Source organism: Photinus pyralis, unplaced genomic scaffold (genome assembly GCF_008802855.1).
Source record: "Photinus pyralis isolate 1611_PpyrPB1 unplaced genomic scaffold, Ppyr1.3 Ppyr1.4_LG2, whole genome shotgun sequence".
NCBI classification, from domain to species: domain Eukaryota; kingdom Metazoa; phylum Arthropoda; class Insecta; order Coleoptera; family Lampyridae; genus Photinus; species Photinus pyralis.
Window position 1 is genome coordinate 31,095,594 of NW_022170403.1, and position 21,995 is coordinate 31,117,588.

At 34.8% G+C, this 21,995-nt stretch overlaps 2 protein-coding genes and 1 long non-coding RNA gene across 4 annotated transcripts; 2 read left to right on the forward strand and 1 right to left on the reverse strand.

Annotated features, from left to right (window-relative positions):
* The first annotated feature begins 1,402 nt into the window (after positions 1–1,402).
* On the forward strand, positions 1,403–8,611 carry LOC116164745 (serine/threonine-protein kinase mos-like). 2 transcript variants are annotated; one of them, XM_031478963.1, is made up of 5 exons: positions 1,403–1,603; positions 1,651–1,890; positions 1,946–2,336; positions 2,383–2,535; positions 8,347–8,611. In XM_031478963.1, exons 1-5 carry the CDS (start codon positions 1,512–1,514, stop codon positions 8,521–8,523), a joined length of 1,053 nt encoding a protein of 350 aa, XP_031334823.1. In that variant the 5' UTR covers positions 1,403–1,511; the 3' UTR covers positions 8,524–8,611. The 2 variants fall into 2 exon arrangements, with proteins under 2 accessions (XP_031334823.1, XP_031334822.1); XM_031478962.1 differs by having other exon boundaries at positions 1,407–1,603; positions 1,651–1,886; positions 1,939–2,336.
* Positions 8,612–14,244: 5,633 nt separating this feature from the next.
* On the forward strand, positions 14,245–14,837 carry LOC116162866. Its single transcript, XR_004143627.1, has 2 exons — positions 14,245–14,531; positions 14,718–14,837. It is a non-coding gene; the product is annotated as an uncharacterized LOC116162866 (long non-coding RNA).
* A 371-nt stretch (positions 14,838–15,208) lies between these two features.
* LOC116163195 (serine/threonine-protein kinase GA29083-like) lies at positions 15,209–21,909 on the reverse strand. The gene is made up of 9 exons (XM_031477050.1): positions 21,172–21,909; positions 20,905–21,120; positions 18,565–18,836; positions 18,366–18,514; positions 18,221–18,312; positions 18,051–18,171; positions 17,861–18,006; positions 17,666–17,812; positions 15,209–16,506 (listed from the first exon to the last, which is right to left on the reverse strand). Exons 1-9 carry the CDS (start codon positions 21,505–21,507, stop codon positions 16,249–16,251), a joined length of 1,737 nt encoding a protein of 578 aa, XP_031332910.1. The 5' UTR covers positions 21,508–21,909; the 3' UTR covers positions 15,209–16,248.
* Between the last annotated feature and the right edge of the window lie 86 nt (positions 21,910–21,995).

The following is a 21,995-nucleotide window of genomic DNA, read 5'->3' on the forward strand; positions in this document are numbered from 1 at the left end:
GCGCTAGGTGAGCAGAGCACCAAACGTGAAAATTTTACCCGAAAACACAAAATGGTGGTGCTAGGAAAAATTGCCCCCCACTCTATTGGGGGATGGCGCTAGCTCTAAAATTTATGGCGCTAGCTGGCGCTAGGTCTGACGAACATAGCGCTTGCTTTTGGAAATGATCGTACGCAATGGTGGTGCTAGCGTTAACATAGCACCCCCCGAAAGTCAAGGGCTTTTCTGCAAAATCTATAATGGCGCTAGCTGACCTCAAAGTGGCGCTAGCTAGCGCTAGCTATAGAGATTCTAGCGCAATCTATCTTTAGTCAGAAATTTGAAATGGTGGTGCTAAGTTAACGGAGCCCTTTGCGTCATTGATTTGCGACATATACTGGAACCTGATGGAACAAGGCAACATGTGTGAGAAATCTATGGAAAATGACGCAGGGACACAGATCCGTAACTTCAATTACACCGGTCTACAGCATTTTTGCGCATGGGACATATATACCTTATTTCTGTTGCTTGTATAGCCACAAATAAGAATTAGAACAAAAAAAGGTTAATGTATTTGTTTTTGTGCCAAAAAAATGAAAAAAACCAAAAAATAAAAATACCTATAAAATCTTACTTACATACGCATGGTTTATTATAAGGTAACGTTCCTACATTTATAAATTATAATCTGTTTGTCTTAAAGTCTAAATGTTTAAAAATGGAACAGTTTTACTGTTTTTGTCATGTTCAACTGAAGTTTTTCTCATCAATCCCCCAAATATGATCTTCCATCATGCTTCCAGGCTTACTGGCCGTGGTAACGTGCCTAAATTCCATTATGTCTTGATGAAAGGATTGTCCTTGTTATTCCGAAAAAGCTCCCATATTATTCTTAAATTAATCTAAATGAGAATGTAACCTGTGCATCTTTAGAGACATTCTACACCCGATGATACAAAACCAAAACCCCTCAGCTCGTCATAATTTTTAGCTCTATGGTTTCCCAGGAAACACTGAACGGGAAACCATGGACTATTGCCTTAAAACTGTTCCAGGATTTTTTTTCCTCTTTGCTAAGTAACCGCGGGAAAATATCACCCTCCATTTTTCTTTTTATTTGAGGGAAAACAAAGATTCCAGCTTTAATTTTCGCCCCTGAAAGCTTTCAATCAAATCGCTATACCTTTGTAAAAGCAAATATTTTCGATGTCTAATTGCACTTTTTATTTATTTTTGCTTAGTATAGTCAGAATATATTATGTAAATCCCATGCGCAAAAAAAATTATTTTTTTGTTGACCTGTGTTATGCGTATGTATTGTCTTAAAATAATATCTCCGTATAAATAATTGTAGATGTAGTACGTGCGTTACTCCGTCAATGTAGGACTTAGGTCACGAAATTTTATCAATGCGTGATAAATGCAAAATTTCCTAATGTACGTACGAAAGGTAAAATAGATTGAATAAACCACGTACACTTGTGATTACGTGTGGCCTTGTCAGAATCAAACAAATATAAACAAAAACAATGAGTACACCAATTAGAAGGGCTTTGTTCTCCAAAGTTATCTCTCCACTATCAAAGTCACCAAACGAACCCATCGGCACAGTTAAAAACAGGTAAAGTATCCAAGCTAAATCCGTTGCCTTATATTTAGTAATTATAGGCCTATATCAGCTCGATATCTAAATTTCGAAGGATCTCCAAAATGCAAAAAATTGAAACCTCCAAGTTTGGCACAAGAAGTAAACGATGTCTGCATAAAAGTACCCAGTTGTAAGAAATTGCTGATAAATACTCCGAATAAAGACCATTTGTTACTCAGCGGGATTAGTTCGCCTAAGAACGTGAATGTTTTAGGTAAGGGTGCGTTCGGGACTGTTGTTAGTGGAGTTTACAAAGGTAGGTAAGAAATTCGACATTATCCTCCCTTACGGAGAAGAATTTGATTAAGATTCTAGAGTTGCCGTAAAAGTAGTTAAATTGCGTACACATCAGGATGGTGAATTGAGAGAAAAGAATGCGCTCGGATTGAATCATAAGAATGTCATAAAAATAATCGACGTAATCTGTAAAGCGAATACAAATTACGGCGTGGTTTTAATGGAGTACCTGGGCAGGTGTCGGCATTTACAAGACATACTAGATGATCGTGCCGTTAGTTTAAGTTCTGCAACGGTTATTAAATATGGGTTGGATATTTGTGCAGGATTACACTATTGCCATTCGAATAACGTGCTGCACTTAGATTTGAAGCCTGCCAATGTGCTTTTGTGCGATGGTGACATTTGCAAACTGTGCGATTTTGGAAATTCTCAGCGAGTTGATTGTTCGAATGAAGATTTTTGTTTGGTTTTAGCTGCGGTTTGTATGAGACAATGATAATTAGTGTTTTTAGGGCACAATATTGTATGCGGCACCGGAACTATTAATGGGAAGAGTACCCACTGCCAAATGTGATATTTATTCTTTTGGAGTTCTCTTATGGCAGATGAGGTATCGCGAGATACCTTATTCCAATTTACATGGAAATGAAGTTGTGGTTTACAAAGTAAGTTCTACCCACCCTGATTTTTGACACCTAAAAAAGCAAAAATTGTGAATGAGAAAAGGTCGTTTGCAGAGTTTTTTCTATTTGCCACAGTTATTTCTGTGCAATTTATAACGTCAGGATTACAGTAATTAAATTTACTAACGTTTGCAGAAGAAGCGTATACAGTGTGTCCCAGGTAAAAGGCACCATAGGCAAACGGCAATGTATTTTTTCGCGAAGGATCCACGAGGCCTTTGGAATTAGCTTTCAACGTACTACTCCATTCTCTTTCTATCATTATCAAACAAGCGCAATAATGTATGTTGAACGCTAACTTCAAATACATATCAAAGACCTCGTGGATCCTTCTCCCTGAGACACACGGTATAGTTAAGAAGGCGTGTGCGGACAATTCGCGCCCGGACAATTCGCACCCGGATAATTCGCACCCGGACATTACGCTCCCAGGATATTTCGCACCCTGGACATTTCGCTCCCGGATAATTCACACCCGGACCATTCGCACTCGAAAAATTCGCTCCCGAATAATTCACACCCGGATAATTCTGTAAATCTTTGGTTTATTAAAATTAAATATTTTTAAGAGGCTACTAGACCATTGCCTTTACAGAATGTATGTAGTAGAGCACATCTTGGTAAACATCTACTTCATGGAAAAATGTTTCAAATAATAGTTATTTGGTCTTTCATTTTCAACACATCGCGATTCTTAAGTATTCCATTTCTTAAATATAATCACGCTGGTTTTTTTTTGAAGTTGTATGAAGAGTCTGATATAGTTAAATCCTGTAATTTAAGAACACATAATTTTTAACTACTGCGCTTTCGTTTTGAGAAAATAAGAATAACTGAAACGTCTTTTGTGGAGTAATATACCAAATAGTTATACCTAGTTATAGTATATCTACAATATTATGTGTAATATTCGCTACTTTTGAGACGCTCTTAATATTAAAACAGAATCAACATATAATACCGTACACAAACAAAGTGATAAGTCTAAAGTTAAAAATATTTACATTATAAGATCAAGATGAAAATAGAAAAAGAGTAATTTTAACGCTCCCTTACATAAAGATTTCTTAAGGAAGACATAAAAAATTGATCTTTATTTCTTTAGTTGAAAAGGGTGACAAAGGAAATGAATTAAATTTATTTTAGACAAAACGAGTATGTATAAATGACAATAGAACAATGCATTTCATAGATGGCACTAAATTTGGATAAGTAATTAAGATAATATTATAATTAAAGGTAAATTTGAAAAGACCCCGATAACACAAATTGCACTTCATAAAAAGAGAAATATCGTAATGACATCCTTTCTATTATTTCTGGAATATGATATTATTACAAGGTAAAAGTAATTAGGTCCGAAAAATCAGGTTTAAGTACGTATGACCACAACTAATTGGAACTTTAACGCCTGTATAGTATCTTCATTCATGAACGTTTGACAGAGTGGTATTTTAAAATTTATCTGAGCACGGGTTTTGATTTTGTGTATACTTTTTTTTTAATTTTAAAAAATTTTATTTCTGGTGGTAGTGTTGTGGTGGTGTTCAGAAAAGGTAAGTTTCCAGTTTTCTTAGAACCAGTTTTACGTTTCTTTGACCACATATGGCTATATGTTGATTATTGGTGACTGAGTAAAATTACACTAACTGCTTATTTTTTTGCGCGTTATCTTTGCTACAACTATGGTAGTGAATGAACTTAAAAGTTTCTTTTTGATTTTCTTACTGTTATTTATTTTATAGTTTGAAGAGATACATGGAAAAATTCTGGCATTTTTTTAAGAGATTGTTGATAATCAAAACAGTAAGGGTTTTGAAAATCTTGAAACGTTTTAGAAACAGGTCGATATTGATGATTTTTTCTTTTAAATGTTTGTAATTATGAAGTACCTATATACTTCCTTTTTAATTTTTGTATGGCATACCTAGTACTAAAGCAAAACCCTTAGCATTGGTAATTGCGCAACAAGGAAGATAGGACATCATTGGAAAGGCTTTCCTTCTCTGAATTTGGTGAGACTATAATTTTTTAGATTTGATATTTTCGAAATATTTTAAAAGTAAGTTGAGGGCGCGCTGTTGTTTATGTCAATGAAAGGATGTCGGGCCGATCACTATGTAATAGAAGCTAATGCGATCGTGCGTCAAAATTATGCAGTTGCAAGTGGTATAAAAAAGAGAAAACTTGTACCTGCAACGTCGAATGCGCTGGAAATGAAACAACTAAACCAAAAAAATTACATATCCGAATTCAGAGATGGGCGACCTTACCAACGATGCATCATTTAAGATTTTAAGGGTTGCACTGTCAGCGATGCGAGACAAAAGCATTAGTGAGCAAGTTTTATTTTAGACACTGTTTCCTTCCATGATCAATTTGACGTGCCAAAGCGTTTTTTGAAAATTATTTTAATTTACAGAAATAGCTATGTATCGTTTCTAATGCACCACCATATATTATTTAGCTTCGGAGAAATAACACCAAAACTCCCCATAAAAATGTTATAATAGTAAATGGGTAGATTTTGGTGTTATTTCTCCGAAGCTTCTTAAGCACCCCATTGAGAGTCATGGATCTTCACAATTTCATTATATTATTTAAATAATAGCCATATAATTTATAGCAAGATCAATTTTTTTCACGATATTTATCAACATTTTTTGCTTTTTTCGTTACTTTACAGTTCTTATCTCTTTAATTTTACGGGAACTCTCAAGAATCTATTTGTTTTACGTTCAAATATGATTATAATTTACTTGAGATTCTTTTAAGACAATACATACGTATTTCGCTATGTGTCCTTTAAATGGACGACATCGAAGATTAGAGAACTAGGAAACTTAACTTGCAGCTATTAACAAATAATAATTGTTAAAATTTTATTTAGACTTTTATATTCCTATTGCAATATTATTTGTACGTGCTAAAAGGTTTCCAAATGAAAAAAACCTTGATTGTGAATTGGTACAATAAAACTGGGTAAATAGTTTTAAGAAATGTCAGGTGACAGTTTTGCTGATAGACCGATACCAGCGTTTAGCAGCATCCCTCTACTGGGACTGACAAGAAATCCAAATTCCAACTTTTTAGGGACAAATTATCCAAATAATTTGGGTTGTTTTCGTCAAGATATCCAGTTTTTATCGACAAATTATCCAAATCCAAATAAAGCGACAAAATATCCAACCAATTTGGAAACTCCGATTTGGATATCTTGTCGGTGGCGCGACAAGATATCCAAATATCGAATTTTTTTTAGACAAGAAATCCAAATTTTTTGGACAAAATATCCAAAAAGTTTCGGAAATTTTTTGACAAGATATCCAAACTTTTTTAGACAAGAAATCCAAAAAGTTTGGAAAGTTTTCAACAAGATATCCAATTTTCAAATAGATAAAGGTACGCCGCTTTTTCGTGTATTTGATCATTACATATATGTTTTTAACAGTAGTTGTTTTCAGCGTGAGAGCTTTGTGCTTGTCAAAGTGCTGAGCTTTAAAAGTACTTATTAATTATAATTTTAATCAGGCATGAACCTTGTGTGGTACAAAAAATTCCGTATCAGCATTTCAGTTTCAGTGTTAAAACACGGCATAGCAATTAGCATTCAGTATGTTTTTATACAGCGTTTAATAGTGTAGTGTAGTTTAATAATTTATCTGCCCAAACCGAAACACTCTTTTTTTAAAAAATCACCGACATACCGCAGTATATTTTACTATAACTTATTACCCTAAACGATAAAAAGTAGCCGATCACTGCAGCAGTTCAAAACTAAAATACGTTTCCTAGCGACCAATGTTATTTACAATGAAGGCGAGTACCTCTCTGTATGTGAAAATGTTATTGTCTATTAAATGTTTGTTAGTCTGACGTTGTAATACAATTGTACATTATTTTTTACGAAAAATAAAAATGAAATGAAAGAACTCATTTATTAGTAGGTAGGCCCTAATTCTTTGACGCTGTATTAAAACATAAATGCTATGGCGTGCTTTAACACTGAAACTGAAATGTTTCGTACTGCACAAGGTTCATATGTGATTAAAGGCTTAAATAAAATTTGGATTTCTTGTCTAAAAAAGTTTGGATATCTTGTCAAAAAATTTCTGAACTTTTTGGATATTTTGTCCAAAAAATTTGGATTTCTTGTCTAAAAAAAATCGATATTTGGATATCTTGTCGCGCCACCGACAAGATATCCAAATCGGAGTTTCCAAATTGGTTGGATATTTTGTCGCTTTATTTGGATTTGGATAATTTGTCCCTAAAAAGTTGGAATTTGGATTTCTTGTCGGTCCCTCCGTCTACTTGTGAACATGAGATGCATGGACAATTTACATCACGGATGAGTGTCTTTTTACCTTTTTTTGTTTTTTTTTTAAATAAATTTTCATTCATGGTAAAGGTGCCATGAATGAAAATTTAGTGTTCTCATGTTTAATACGGAGATTACAATAAAATAAGTACTAAATTCCAGATTTTGAGTGATATGGATGCTATTAAAGTGACCTAATATCTCTACTGCTTTGATACGGTCCATTCCATTTAAAAAGGTACATAGGATTGTACGTATGAATTCTTGCCTCATAAATACTATTAAAAAAATTATTCCTCTACAAATTGTATGGCTATTGTTTAACCAACATAAATATTTAAGTGCCACATCAAAATGCCAAAATCTAGGAAAATATCATCAAAAATGGACTTGTCCCTGAGGCTAAAAGTTGAAATTTGATTTGTTACAAAAAGTTGATAATGGATATGAGATTTAGGCGGTGCAAACTATACGGGGCGCGTAACAATGGAGTTCGGTACAACGAAAAGGGGAAAGAGATACATAATCTATGAAGGATACATGTACCTCTTTGCTAAGAACCTTAAACTCCAAAACTGCTCATCATGGCTGTGTCGAGCGAGAAGAGCAAAGAAGGATCCATCGGCTCTTAGTTTAACATGCAATGCCAGGATCTGGGTCAACGATGACAAGGTAAGATTAGCTAAACCGAGCACTGATTTTGGAAGTGCAGATGGTTTCCAGTTTCAAAGCCCTTAATTGGGTATTTTATTAGTTAAGATATAGTCTTTTGTCTAATGTTAGTTTTTAGGTTCGGCCCTCCCTTGCAAAAAATTTAGTTTATCAACCTCTTCAAATTTCAATTTTACTCTGGAACCAACCACGGATATGGTCGTTGGGCTTTCCAGTTTTACTGCCCTTTTGGGTTTTTAATTGTTTTCCATCTATTGTAAGTTTTATAGCTATAGTCTCTCCTCAATGATCTCTACCATCTTGTAGATCACCTGAAGATGACCGTTGGTCGAAACATGTAGTGTATCACTTCGTTTTATTAAATTATATGGGAACGGTTTAGAGAACTTTTATTCAATATTAATAAATTATCCCATTTAGAGTTTGAACACAAAATGGACGTCACGATTCCAAGTTATACCTTAATATTGAAAGTATCCAAATTTTAAATGTAGGTATACGTCTATTACATGCACAAAGTAATAAAACGTGATATTGGTGAGTAGGTAATATTGGAGATTTCAAGCTCTGAGTTAATTTAATACTTCGCACATCCGACTTTCTATGTTAAAAGTCAACCATACACAAAATACCCTCTTAGGGGAGCGAAATTCCGGTGCGAATTATTCGGGTGCGAATTGTCCTACAATCGTTAAGAAGGTTGTACAGTTTTTTATTGTAACCGTAGATTTTCCTATAATCGCAGTAAAGTTTGTACAAGTCATAATTTATTATTGTTCTGAATGTTTTCCTCTTTACAGGTTGTGAAGTTTCATCAACGTCCAAAAGCCGCAGAAGAAGATGCTACAGGTACAGTCGATGAATATCGTGCGATTTATACAAACTGCTGGTCGGCAGATCCTAAGGATAGACCGACTACACTAGAAACTGCTGAAAGATTAAACAAACTTAGTGCAGATCGGTTTAATTTCGAATAGCGAAATAGATCCGTGTATATATCATTAGTTTAAGATTTTTGTCTAATTAGTCAAGTGTAATTATTGCGCAATACATCTTTTTAGTTTATGGTCAAGTGAAAATACCAACCTCTGTCATTCTATTCTTCCTCTTGTGTGCACTTCTCCAATAAAGTCTCCTCTATAGTTAGGTAAGTAAGGCTGTATTTCATAAAACTAACTCGTTAAAAACAGGTACCTATACCTCTATGATATGATATTTAGCATAGGTTACATACCTCTCAATAGTTTTTTTACCCCTGCTAACAGATTCTGTATTTTTCCATACAATGAGGTATAGGTAACTACATATATCGCAATTACTCTTTTTGAAAACATCATCATCTGTAGAAACTAATTTCGTCGGTAGTACGCCTGTAACTTTTGAACTAGTAGCCCAATCTTGGAACTGTTTGAAATTATGGATTCTACAGGCCACGTTCTATTAGAAAAATTTTTTTCCGGGTCGATCTGAGACAATTTTTTTTTCGGGGCAAAAAAAAGGCAGTGTATAACCTTCCTTTTTTACCAAAAATCGACTGCACCAAAATTTCTCGGGAAAACACTTTTCCTTATTAATTTTGGTGCGTAGAATCCAAAGCAATTCGTACTTTTTCGATCAGACTTCTCAATCAAAAGTTATAGACTAGAAACCAATTTCGAAAGAAAATTCAAAGGGCTGTAACTTTTGTAACCTTTGGATAAGTTTGTCGACAAGTAACAGGTGTAGTATTAGGAACAGAAACACCTCCTCGCACTCATATGATCCTGATATAGAATTGACAAATTTTTAAATCGAATTAAAGCCTTGAAATAATTCTGACAGAATAGAAAATGACCTCTTCGTATATTATGTTCTCCTGGTAGCCCAACACCTTTTACGTAACTGTGTCGACAAGTAACAGGTGTAGTATTAGGAAAAGAAACACCTCCTCGCACATCATATGATCCCGATACAGAATGGCAAATTTTTAAATCGAAATTAAGCTTTGAAATAACTCTCATAGTGATAGAAAAAGACCTCTTCGTGAATTCTGTTCTCCTAGTAGCAAGACACCTTTTACTTAAGTTTGTCTACCAAGAACAAGTGTATTTGGGCCTGAAAGACCTCCTTTCACGTTATATCTTCGTGATACCTACCAAATTTGTAAGTGTTTTCGGCAAAGTGCGAAGGACCAGGTGCTTATTGTACTGTAATCTTCCTATCAGTTATGTTATTGGGGAGGAAAATAAAGTACAACTTCTGTAAATATAATTTTTATATTGAAAACTGTACAAACAGAATAAACGCATATTCTGTTCCGAGTGAATCTTGAAAGTAAATGCTGCCCATGGTTAGCTCAGAAATCTGGTATCAGGAGAATATAATGTGCGAGGAGATCGAAGGTTAAATTATAATTTTAGTGAGGCTAGGTTGGCGTGCTAGTTAGGTTAGCTCAGAAATCTGGTATCAGGAGAATATAATGTGCGAGGAGATCGAAGGGTAAAATAAAATTTAAGTGAGGTTAGGTTAGCGTGCTAGTTAGGTTAGCTCAGAAATCTGGTATCAGGAGAATATAATGTGCGAGGAGATCGAAGGTTAAAATAAAATTTAAGTGAGGTTAGGTTAGCGTGCTAGTTAGGTTAGCTCAGAAATCTGGTATCAGGAGAATATAATGTGCGAGGAGATCGAAGGTTTAATTTAATTTTAGTGAGGTTAGGTTAGCGTGCTGGTTAGGTTAGCTCAGAAATCTGGTATTAGGAGAATATAATGTGCGAGGAGATCGAAGGTTAAAATAAAATTTAAGTGAGGTTAGGTTAGCGTGCTAGTTAGGTTAGCTCAGAAATCTGGTATCAGGAGAATATAATGTGCGAGGAGATCGAAGGTTAAAATAAAATTTAAGTGAGGTTAGGTTAGCGTGCTAGTTAGGTTAGCTCAGAAATCTGGTATCAGGAGAATATAATGTGCGAGGAGATCGAAGGTTAAAATAAAATTTAAGTGAGGTTAGGTTAGCGTGCTAGTTAGGTTAGCTCAGAAATCTGGTATCAGGAGAATATAATGTGCGAGGAGATCGAAGGTTAAAATAAAATTTAAGTGAGGTTAGGTTAGCGTGCTAGTTAGGTTAGCTCAGAAATCTGGTATCAGGAGAATATAATGTGCGAGGAGATCGAAGGTTAAAATAAAATTTAAGTGAGGTTAGGTTAGCGTGCTAGTTAGGTTAGCTCAGAAATCTGGTATCAGGAGAATATAATGTGCGAGGAGATCGAAGGTTAAAATAAAATTTAAGTGAGGTTAGGTTAGCGTGCTAGTTAGGTTAGCTCAGAAATCTGGTATCAGGAGAATATAATGTGCGAGGAGATCGAAGGTTAAATAAAATTTAAGTGAGGTTAGGTTAGCGTGCTAGTTAGGTTAGCTCAGAAATCTGGTATCAGGAGAATATAATGTGCGAGGAGATCGAAGGTTAAAATAAAATTTAAGTGAGGTTAGGTTAGCGTGCTAGTTAGGTTAGCTCAGAAATCTGGTATCAGGAGAATATAATGTGCGAGGAGATCGAAGGTTAATATAAAATTTAAGTGAGGTTAGGTTAGCGTGCTAGTTAGGTTAGCTCAGAAATCTGGTATCAGGAGAATATAATGTGCGAGGAGATCGAAGGTTAATATAAAATTTAAGTGAGGTTAGGTTAGCGTGCTAGTTAGGTTAGCTCAGAAATCTGGTATCATGATAATGTTCAAGGAGTTGATTGAAGGTTAGGTTAGACTCGTAGTTAGGTTAGGTCAGATTAGTTTGGGCGTTTTAAATTTTTACAAATCTTGTATCTAACCTAACTCACATGGAACAGAACTCTCAAGTCTTTAAAATGATGGCCGATTTAAAATTCTTATTTATTGCGGCGTACTCTTATGCCGATTTAATTCGTGTATTGCGAACAGATACTTTATTAAAATCGTCAAAAATCTAGGTATAGGTATACCAAAGGGGTATACGGACGGCCGTCCGTCTATCCGCCCTGTCCTTTGGCATTCCAAAAACGCTATGACACTAGGAATAGGCTAATAATACAGGAGCGAAATGTTTAATTTTCGAGTTTCGTGGTTTACTCCTTTGACAGCGAAAGGCACAAATCCCAAAATGTTTATAGCCTTGCCTGAGTTTTTGGTTAATATTAAAATAATCAAAGCAGAATACATTGTGCTGACATCTGTCTTTATTACTGGGAACTAAAATTTTATCGCTAAATGCAGGATACTTTATTACCATCATTATTTTAGTTGGAACTTACACCTCAAAGATGTCGCCACACTAATTTTGTAATGTACTTTATGAAACTAACGTTAGATGTCAGAGCGTAGTTTTTAAAAACCATAGATATATGAAGTTTTAACCTCAAGTGCATAATGAATGTTTGTTTATTTTATAGTCAAAAATTAAACTTTGTTATCATTCCTTTCTCGCTTACAGGTTTAAATTAGGGAACTGGGTAATGGGAGTGACAGGAAAGCGGCAGACTCAACCTTAGCGGAATATGTTACTGTTCGCTCTGGGTCGTGCAATCGAAGACATGTAGAGTTCTGGATGGATGAGAAATGTTAGCATTGAATTCAGACAACACAAATTGAAAAGGGAAATGCTTTGTAACCAAAACAGGAGGACACCGTGGAGAACCCGCAGAAAACCCATTCTAATGCAACTCAAATTTCTCAAGGTTAAAATCGGAACGATTACATGATTGCAGCAGCTGGCGATGGTGCGAAGCTATTCTTTAAAGAATTGAGCCTAGAGTTTATTTGATAGAACTACGGTTGTAGAAACGGTAGTGAAATTGGCAGCGAAATAAGGCAAAAGTGTTACGCAGTTTGCAATCACGAAAAAATGTGTTGTTTGTGCGATCTTCGTGTGAAAGTTGTTGTAAAACGGTTCAGTTTAATGTACCTGTTATTGAAATTGTTCTTCCAAGAACTTTAAATAAACTCCTATGCATAAGAAGTTACGAATTGCAAAAATAAATGTTTTCTGTTCATTGAGCATGATGTGTTGCCTACAAACCAGGCTACACAAATATCGAGTGCCCATATTCAAATTAGGGATTTGCTTGAATCTCCCCAATCTGCCGTTTTTATTGAGGGTAAGGAGGGCCTCCACGAACGAATGGCCCAGGGCCCCGAAAGACTTAAAAACGGCACTGCAATTAAGGAATAATAAGTGCAACGTTGCTATTAATAGCATAAATCAAATAAAATATTAAAACAAGGTGCATACGTGGCGACATCTCAACTAGACTTCTTAAACTATAATTGATAGAAAGTGTATCGAGTGCCATGGAGATGGCGCACTAGTACTTGATGTATAAATTATCTATTCATAAACCGGACGTTTAAACTACAATTGCTCTACAGATCTTGCAAGACTCCGTACATTTTGAACTGCCATTTATTCAGACTTCTCAATCAAAAGTTATAGCCTAGAAACCAATTTCGAAAGAAAATTCAAAGGGCTGTAACTTTTGAACTAGTAGCCCAATCTTGGAACTGTTTGAAATTATGGATTCTATGAGCCAAATTCTATAAGAAAATGTTTTTTTTGCCAACTTAAGACATATTGATTCTAAAGTTTCCTGTAGTTTTTCATAATTACTTTTTAATTAAATTAAAGTCCCGAAATAGAAAAAATAGTATGAAAAACACGTGTTACAATGCTTTATTGTAATACTCCTATCTTGTGGACACTCGTGGCTCCGCTTCGCTACGCCACTCGTGCCATTAAATAGTCGTATTACAATAGGTCGCATTGTAACACTTGTCTTTCAATATACTATTCCCGGTCGATCTCAGACAATTTTTTTTCCGGCCTCAAAAAAAGGCAGTACTTTTAAGTTATTCAAATATTTGAGAACAATTTAGAAAAGTTTAGGGAAAGTTTCCATTGTCACAAAATCAAATATAAAAATCCGATACAACTGAATACCGAACGATCCTGGAGTGAAACTTTTTGACTCGATAGTCTACGTAACTTAAAAACATAGGGACCTTTCTTATATCCTTAAGACCATGTATACCAATTTTCAAAGCCATGGCACGTTTCTAAACAAACTATCATGCACACGGACAAACGGATGGTCAAAAATGGATCTGTTTCAAAATCGCTAGGATTAATTTCAGAAAGGCGTACGTATATCAGTGCACGACGTACGATCGCTTTGAAAACTGGTACACGTATTCTTAAGGATATAACTGGTATAAGAAAGGTCCTGGTAGGTACCTCCTATATAATAATATAATAATAATATACGCTTTTACTCCCCTTAAATTTGTATATAACAATAGAAATATAAAAAAAGCTAACCCCATACAAAGTATAACTTAATTTTTTAAGTAGTATTAAGACTTTTATCTAGTAAGTATACTATTTTAAATTTTTAATGTATTTGAGTGACAAGTATTCGAATACTTTTTATAGTATTCGAATGCATTTTAAAGTATTTGAATACTTATTTTTTAAAGTATGTATTTGAATACTTTCAATGTATCTGTATCTAGTATTCGCTTGTGCTGGACGTAAAAGTATTTAGTATTCAAATACCTTTGATTTGTGTAAAGTATTTACTATTTAGTATTCAAATACTTTTTGAAAGTATTCTGCCCAGCTCTGAGTATAAATGAGTTACTATGGTGATACTTAATGCCCTAGGGCATAAAGTGGTACTTTATGCCCGCGTATCACAGTTATAAAATGTGCTATGATAGGTTAGTAAGACATAAAAGATATTTCGGAAAAAAATATTTAAATGAAGTTTAAAACAGAAGAGTTTTTTACGCGAAACTTAGTGCTCTACAATTTATTTTAGCGTCGAGTTTTAAGCGAGAATCTTATGCTTTCTCCCAATCGTCCGATCGCTCGCTCTATGGCTTCATGTCCATCGATTTAAGAGTAGGAATGGACCGCCTACGATGAAATGTTGCAAGTGGACGTTGGACGTAGCTGCCGACAAGATCTTACTGATGGTGGATCAAAAGTAAGTTTTGAAAAATAAATTGACAATTCAAATTTCTACTTTATCGGCATATACTTGATTTTTTCAAAAGAATTATGTCGCAAAAAGGATTTGAATTTATATAAATTCCGTTTAATAAATTCAATGGTAATATAATCAAAACAAGCGCTGGCACGTTAAAGCAAATTCAAATTCTTACGCTTGCAGTTGCAACACATCTGCAAAGTTGTTCAACTCCAATACCCGCAGGGGGGAAGCAGTGGATAGGGCGGCGGATTTTGAATATCAATTGGAAAGACAGAAAAACAGTAGGTACTAGTAAGAGTTGAAGAAAAGAGATCAATCATCGACATCGTTAACAAAAGAAAGAGAAATTGGTTGGAACAGTGATGCAGAGAACCGAGTGATGATGTACTGTCTGTATATCAACACAAATCTCTGCTTATACACTCTGTAATTCCAATAAGCTCATACACATTTAGCCGGTATTATAAAGTTATACTTAACTATGTTGACAGCTAACACTTGTTAAGAGCATGTGAAAGGTGTTGATGTTTTTGCACATAGTAATATAAACAATCACATGCTTAACAACACTGTTAATGCAACAACATAGTCAAGTTTGGCTTTATAATACCGCCTTAAGCATCTTCACATGTTGGAATTGATAATGGGAGTCTTAGGTGGAATATAATAAATTCAGAATTCATAATCTTATATTCTCTCTCTAATACAGATGAATTAAGTGATGGTACATAATAAATAATACTTCTCATTACAATATTAAAAAAAAATTAGAAAATAGCAAAATCTGATACCAGGCACTGGAATGAATTATGTACAATACTAAGTAAGCTTTGTTCAACAATTACGTGCATAACATTGCAAAGGCCAGCAATTTCCAATTAGAGGAAACTATTGATTACTAAAATCATTACTTAATATGTATTGTCTGTGTACTAAGGGCATGGATTTTAATTTCTTGTTTCTTTGGTTGCATTGTTGCAGCATGCAGTTTCCCAGACAGAATTTTGTAAAAATAGTGTAGCACAAATAAAAAAACGAGAAATCAGACTTGACTCAGTCTTTACAATTTGGATATTTAGCAAACACAAATGAAACAAAAAGCAGATTTTGCTATTTTGTTGAACAGTCGTAATATAAATAAATAAAATTGCACTGGATAGAAGGAATTACGACCAATGTGTTCTCCCCCAATAGTTTTGGGGAAGATCACCTTCTTTCGCATTACCCTGTTACCTTAACAATGCACATCACAAATCGATTCAAGTTTACAAAGCTATCGGTCGATGCAGTGGAAAATAATATCGATTGATAATTTAGACCCGTTTCCATTCTATATTAGTCATCCATGTCTATCTATATAGACACAAAAATCTATCTACAATTATTGAATGTTGCTTGTTCATAATGCGAGAAGAAAAATCAAATTACCTGAAACAAGTGACAAAAAAAAATACTACTCACTTGCTCACCTACTTGATGGAAACTTAAAAAACGAATTTAGGCCTCCGATTTACACTGACGGCCATTTCATTGAAAATTAATCTCTTGCATAAAAATCACAATAATACAAAACAAATGACAACTTTGGCATTCCACAAAACGGAAGAAATGAAGGCAAAATATGGTTTTGATTTCTTTAGTCTTAAAACTAAATAAATTAAAAAATTCGAGTATCACCGAAGGATAATAAGCATCTATTTGTACATGAGAATTAACAATTGGCTACGTGTAACCATGGATGGTCCAGGACGTCTTCCGCCGAAAATCTCAATTCGGGTGCTAGCTGCAGCATATTCTGTATCAATTCCTTTGCGTACATCGACACGTCCTGCCAATATTCGTCTGGGAAATCGTATTGTCCTGATAAAATGCAGTCAAAAAGCTTCTCCTGATCATTGTCTTGACTGGCAAATGGCGGGTAACCGCATAATAAAATATATAAAATAACTCCCGCTGCCCAAACATCAATCTGAAACAAAAATTCACTTCGTAACATACAAACAGTGGCAGTGGAATCCACTCATAAAGAAATGTTCCTGTTGGCTATAGTGGGGTCAAGCAAATGTGCCACTTTCTTGCATTATAGAACAGGGTTGCCGCTATTATTATAGTGTTCAATTAAGGATGTCCAATAATAGAAGGCTTAAGTCTAAAGCTCCAAGCTCTTTTGAGTGTAATTGAAATCCTTAGAGGAATTGAAATTCTTTAGACAAACTGTGGGCTAGTCGCATGATCACTTTTTTCAATTTTTTTTTGTCGAGTACAGGGTGGTCCAAACATTCTTATGGAAACGCCCTTTATTCTGAGATATAAAAAAAATGGACCTAGGTATCTGGAGCTCAATTTTGAACAGAAAATCAATGGCGCAAACAGAATTCAGACCATTTTTTTCTATCTCTTAAAATAAAGGTTGTTTCCATAAGAAATTGTCCAATTTGGACCACCCTGTACAAGACATGTACAACTAAAAAGGGTCGTCATGAAATAGTTAATCATGCATTCCAGAAATTCAGAGGTTTTTGAAAGGGATAAATAAATGTTTGGAAGTTGAGTAAACCAATTCGAAAATTTATTCCAGCCCTATCTTGTGTTCTGTTTTTTGTGTTTTTTTTAATTTGAAATTAGGGTAGATTGATAATGAAAAATGATATACAGTCAGTTTCAAATTAAGTCGACAGGCACTATTGCTAACTTTTTTAGTTGTAGAGTTAGAATGACGATTAAATTACCAAAATTGTGTATTTTTTTGTACTGAATCCAAATCTGCAGACGTATAGTTGCGTTAGACAATTTAAACGGGTCAAAAATGTTCTTAATATTCCAATTAGTAATTGCGTAATCTTTGACAAAGGGTTTACTGCAACACAAAAAGGAAAATTACCTTTCCTACAGATGTTCTACTTTACTCTAGGAACAATTACTAGGTAATATTACGCTGTTTCTCACATACAAAGATAAGCCCGTAAAATTAGACATAAATTGTGTACATTTTCCGTAGGAGGCTTGGTATCTAGTCATATTTCTAGAAGTGCAATACTGAAATATTTATAATGAAGCATTTACTATGGACTTTGTTTTCTACACTCTAGTCAAGGTAAGCTCCTCGTCAGTTCTAAAATCCAACTTACTTTTAAACCGTATCCTGACTCCGCAAGTATCTCCGGGGCAACATATGTGGGTGTTCCACACACTGTATACAAAGGACCTGTAACCTCACAAGCTAGCCCAAAATCGCCCAATTTTAAAGCCTTAATTTTGGACCCTTTCATATCCACCTGCAAAAGACAAACTAGTTTTACACTTTACTTTCATTACACTTTTACCAGCAAGTTTTCAGGTTTAACATCTCGATGTACAATATTAAGGTTGTGCAGATACGCTAACGCCGAAGTTAAATGGGTGATCATTAGAGCTGCTTGTTCTTCGGAGAATTTCTGGGCAACAGTTATTGCGTCGAATAAATCGCCACCTAAACAACGAACGTATGAAATGCACGATTCAGTTGCAAGATACCTTTAACTAATTCGCAAACTAAATACAACATCGGCTTAGTATCCTGCTCGTCTACAAGTCTCATGACATTCGGATGATTCAATCTCCTAAGTATCCGTACCTCATTCTCGACCATATCTTCCTACAGTTCCAGATTTAAAAAGTTGAACGGATAAAATTTATTTACAAACCTTCCCTTTGCACTTGGACTTGTCTATGATCTTCAATGCGTGCCCTACATTTGTGGTTTTATCTACACATAATCTCACTACTGCAAAATTTCCTACAACCAACAATAAATCGGTGCTCTTTCCCAACCACTATCAACAGACATACCGTCCCCGATCATTCTTCCGACACTGTATTTTTGGAGTAACGATGGCGGTAACGTTATATTGACATCTTTACTTAATTTTGTTAACAAATTTTCATCAGAAATGTACGTTTTCAATTCTTTTTTAGGCATCTTTGGTTTCGGGCCAAAACTACAACATTTTATGATACACTCTGCAAAATTATTACAGTCGTTTATTACCCATTTCTCAGTCCCGGTGTTTTTTTATACGACTGTATCGCCTTGCTCTCCTCGAATTCGAGCTCAAAATCATCGAGAGAAAATCTTTCGTTGCCGTACACGAAAAATACGTCCTCGCCTGAGAAAAACTGCTGTAAAACGGTAACGGGTTGGCCGGATAAGGTGAATACTTTTCTTACTGCTCCGGAATCTAACTGGGCGGTATCCGTTAGGGAGCTAAATACCTGTTCTAGGTTGGATGCGTTTCGTTTGTTCAATAACAATCGCAAAACCTGCAACAACACAAATGTCAAAAAGTATCAACATTTTTGAATCTGAAATCTGCCTTTTTTCTGTGCTACAGTTAACTTTAAGAACTTCTTAAAAAGAAAAATGCCACAACTCAACTCGAAACTCAACGCTAAGTTTGTTTCTGAGATACAGGATGAAAATGAAAAGTTTGACTTATTAGGATGTTATCGTATCTTCCTACCGATGTAAGATAGAAAAAAAGTAAAACGGGCCTATTTTAGAAATTTTTAAACAGAATCCAGTGCCGTAGTAAAAAAACTCTCGAAAAAACTTTTCTGGACTATCATCTGAAATTTGACCCAAAGTTATATTTTTTAAATGCAACACTCTGTATATCTTAACGTCAATTCCTTGCATTACTTTTCCTGATTACGTTGATGTATGACGACCGGCTTAGTGACATTTGGGATGTGAGTATTTATGCATTGAACTTAACTTTCGGTCTAATTTTGGGGTTTGTACTATTCTAGGTATCAGAAAAAACCATTGAAAGAATTATCCAGCTGGATACTTTTGAATTGAAACCTTTTGGCCCACGACCTAAAACTTATATATAAAAATTTTTCATTTCGGGAAGATTTGCAACGACTGATTTGGAATTATCACTCGAAAAATGAACACTTTACTTTGGCTGACTTACTAAGGGACGCGCGGGAAAATTTTGATTTTGATAAGGGGAAAACTACCTTATACAACATTCTAAAATCAATGGGTTATAAATACAAACACGTAAATGGACGTAAAATTCTCTGTGAACAAAAATATGTTGTTGCATCCAAAATTACATTTTTGAGGAAATTCTTGCAATACCAAAATTCAAGTGAAAATATAACATTCGTGTAGGTATCTGGACGAAACTTGGATTTTTCAAAATGGATTCAGCGTTCGAAAATGGGTACACGATTCTGAAATTAAAAGTAATCCGTCTAAAATTAAATCAAAAGGGAGCGTTTTACTGTTTTGCATGCGGGGTCTCGTTTTGGATTTTTGGAAGGGTGTAATCTATTACAAACTTCAAATAGTAACGAGGTAGAATCCATAATTTCAAACAGTTCCAAGATTGGGCTACTAGTTCAAAAGTTACAGCCCTTTGAATTTTTTTTAAAAATTGGTTTCTAGTCTATAACTTTTGATTGAGAAGTCTGATCGAAAAAGTACGAATTGTTTTGGATTCTACGCACCAAAATTAATAAGAAGAAGTGTTTTCCCGAGAAATTTTGGTGTAGTCGATTTTTGGTAAAAAAGGAAGGTTATACACTGCCTTTTTTTGAGCCTCGAAAAAAAAATTGTCTCAGATCGACCCGGAAAAAAAATTTTCTTATAGAATGTGGCCTGTAGAATCCATAATTACAAACAGTTCCAAGATTGGGCTATTAGTTCAAAAGTTACAGCCCTTTGGGTGGTTAATCAATTACTTCCATCAGGCAGCTGCTCTAAGACTAAAAGGTTCTCCAAAGAATAGGAAGCTACCCGCCGTAAATAAGATTAACAGAAATGTACTAATCATCAAACAGCACAGACGGAAAAACAAAAGACCCAAGGAAGAACATTCCAATGGCACCGTAGAACTACACTCAAAAGCAGTTAGGTATCTAGCTATTACTAAGCATATAATTGTAAATATATAACAGCCTTTTGAAATTAATTTTCTGCAAATTCAGTGATTTTGATCAAAATTCAATTTATATGTAAGCATGTATACCAAAATTTATCAGAATAATTCAGAGCTGAAAAGAAAACTGTGAAGGGGAGCTGGTTGGTTCATAGAATTTGTCCATGTAATCCTGTAATGTGTCATAATTGTGCCGTTTAAATGCAATATTCAATGTCACATAACAAAAATAAAAGGGTTTGTATTACTCAACCTATGAGTCATACTGTAAACAGGTAGAACAAATATTTAAAATAACTTGATTATTATTACAAAAAAAGATAACTAAATAAAATGTTTAAAGGCAAGGCATTGTTTAATCAATATTTAGTTTCCTGTTTATTTTCTGCAAGAAAATCAATATCCTTCACCTTAGAACTTTCCTCTAGAACACTTACTTTTCGTGGTTTAATGCCATTTCGGATAATTGTAACAATTCTAGGACGTACACAGTCTTCTAGGACAACCCGAGATACTGGCACAGTGGGTTTTGAAACAGAAGCACGTTTGTTTTTCAAGGCCTCCGTTTTTGTATAATCAATTTTTTTAAACAACTCTCCCTTTCCGCTACACACGTACTCTTTCCCATCTTCTAATTCCTCCAAAGACGATATCTAGAACGAACACATTTCAGTTATCACACTTTCTAAAATGCGAAGTTATACTTTACGACCGTCCATGGAAAAGATGGTACGAACCCCACTAGGTAAAGTGACCGTTTTCATTAAGAGATTCGTAAGTTCTGTGGTTAAACTATCAAAGGATCTATATCTATCGGACGCAACTGGTACCACAACACCACCAAAATACTTATTGCCATTATGATAAAAACGTATTCGCTTCGCCTTCGTTGTCCTTGTCGTGGATGACGGCCTGTTGCTCTTAGTTAATGTTAAATCGTCTAACCCATTATCTATGGTTTCTTCTATGTCGGATACGAGACTATTGCAACTGGTTGACGAGACACTACGGCTGCCGATAATGTTATTTACTTTTGACATAGTTTACTCAGTGCTTTTATTTAACCATCACTCAAACATTTCGTTAGTCTGCTGTATTAAATTACATTTCTAAATACCCCTCCAGGAACCGCCTTTATTGTACCGCCAGGCACCAACTGTCAAAGACGTACACAGAAACGGTCCGGTTGTAAATGAAGATTGCAAAAACCACAATCTTTGAATATTAGAGATAGTTTAATTAACAAAAAATTCTTGGAAGGTTTGGAAAAACAGGCAAATGTGCAAACGTAACTGTTTATAAAGAAAAAAAAACCGTAATAACCTCTTTCCGCAAGTGGGAGGGATTTAATGTACATGTTCAATCGTGGCAGAGTAACCAACTTAACAATGACAAATGAAAGTCCCAAATAAAATTTAAATTACTAGAAACGAACAGACAGGTTCCTCTCATGCTGCCCCTACATAAAATTACCGAATTAATTAATTAATTAATTAACAATTACCACTTAGTAAAAACATCTCATTAA

Bases quoted from the DNA above. Each gene is read 5' to 3' on its own strand.
- LOC116164745 (XM_031478962.1), top strand. From the start codon at position 1,512: ATGAGTACACCAATTAGAAGGGCTTTGTTCTCCAAAGTTATCTCTCCA. The intron at 1,604-1,650 runs GTAAAGTATCCA...TAGTAATTATAG, and splicing joins ATCGGCACAGTTAAAAACAG to GCCTATATCAGCTCGATATC. The intron at 1,887-1,938 runs GTAGGTAAGAAA...AATTTGATTAAG, and splicing joins TGTTAGTGGAGTTTACAAAG to ATTCTAGAGTTGCCGTAAAA.
- LOC116163195 (XM_031477050.1), bottom strand. From the start codon at position 21,507: ATGTCAAAAGTAAATAACATTATCGGCAGCCGTAGTGTCTCGTCAACC. The intron at 18,172-18,220 runs GTTTGTAAATAA...CTGGAACTGTAG, and splicing joins AGTCCAAGTGCAAAGGGAAG to GAAGATATGGTCGAGAATGA. The intron at 18,007-18,050 runs GTATCTTGCAAC...TTCGTTGTTTAG, and splicing joins AGTTTGCGAATTAGTTAAAG to GTGGCGATTTATTCGACGCA.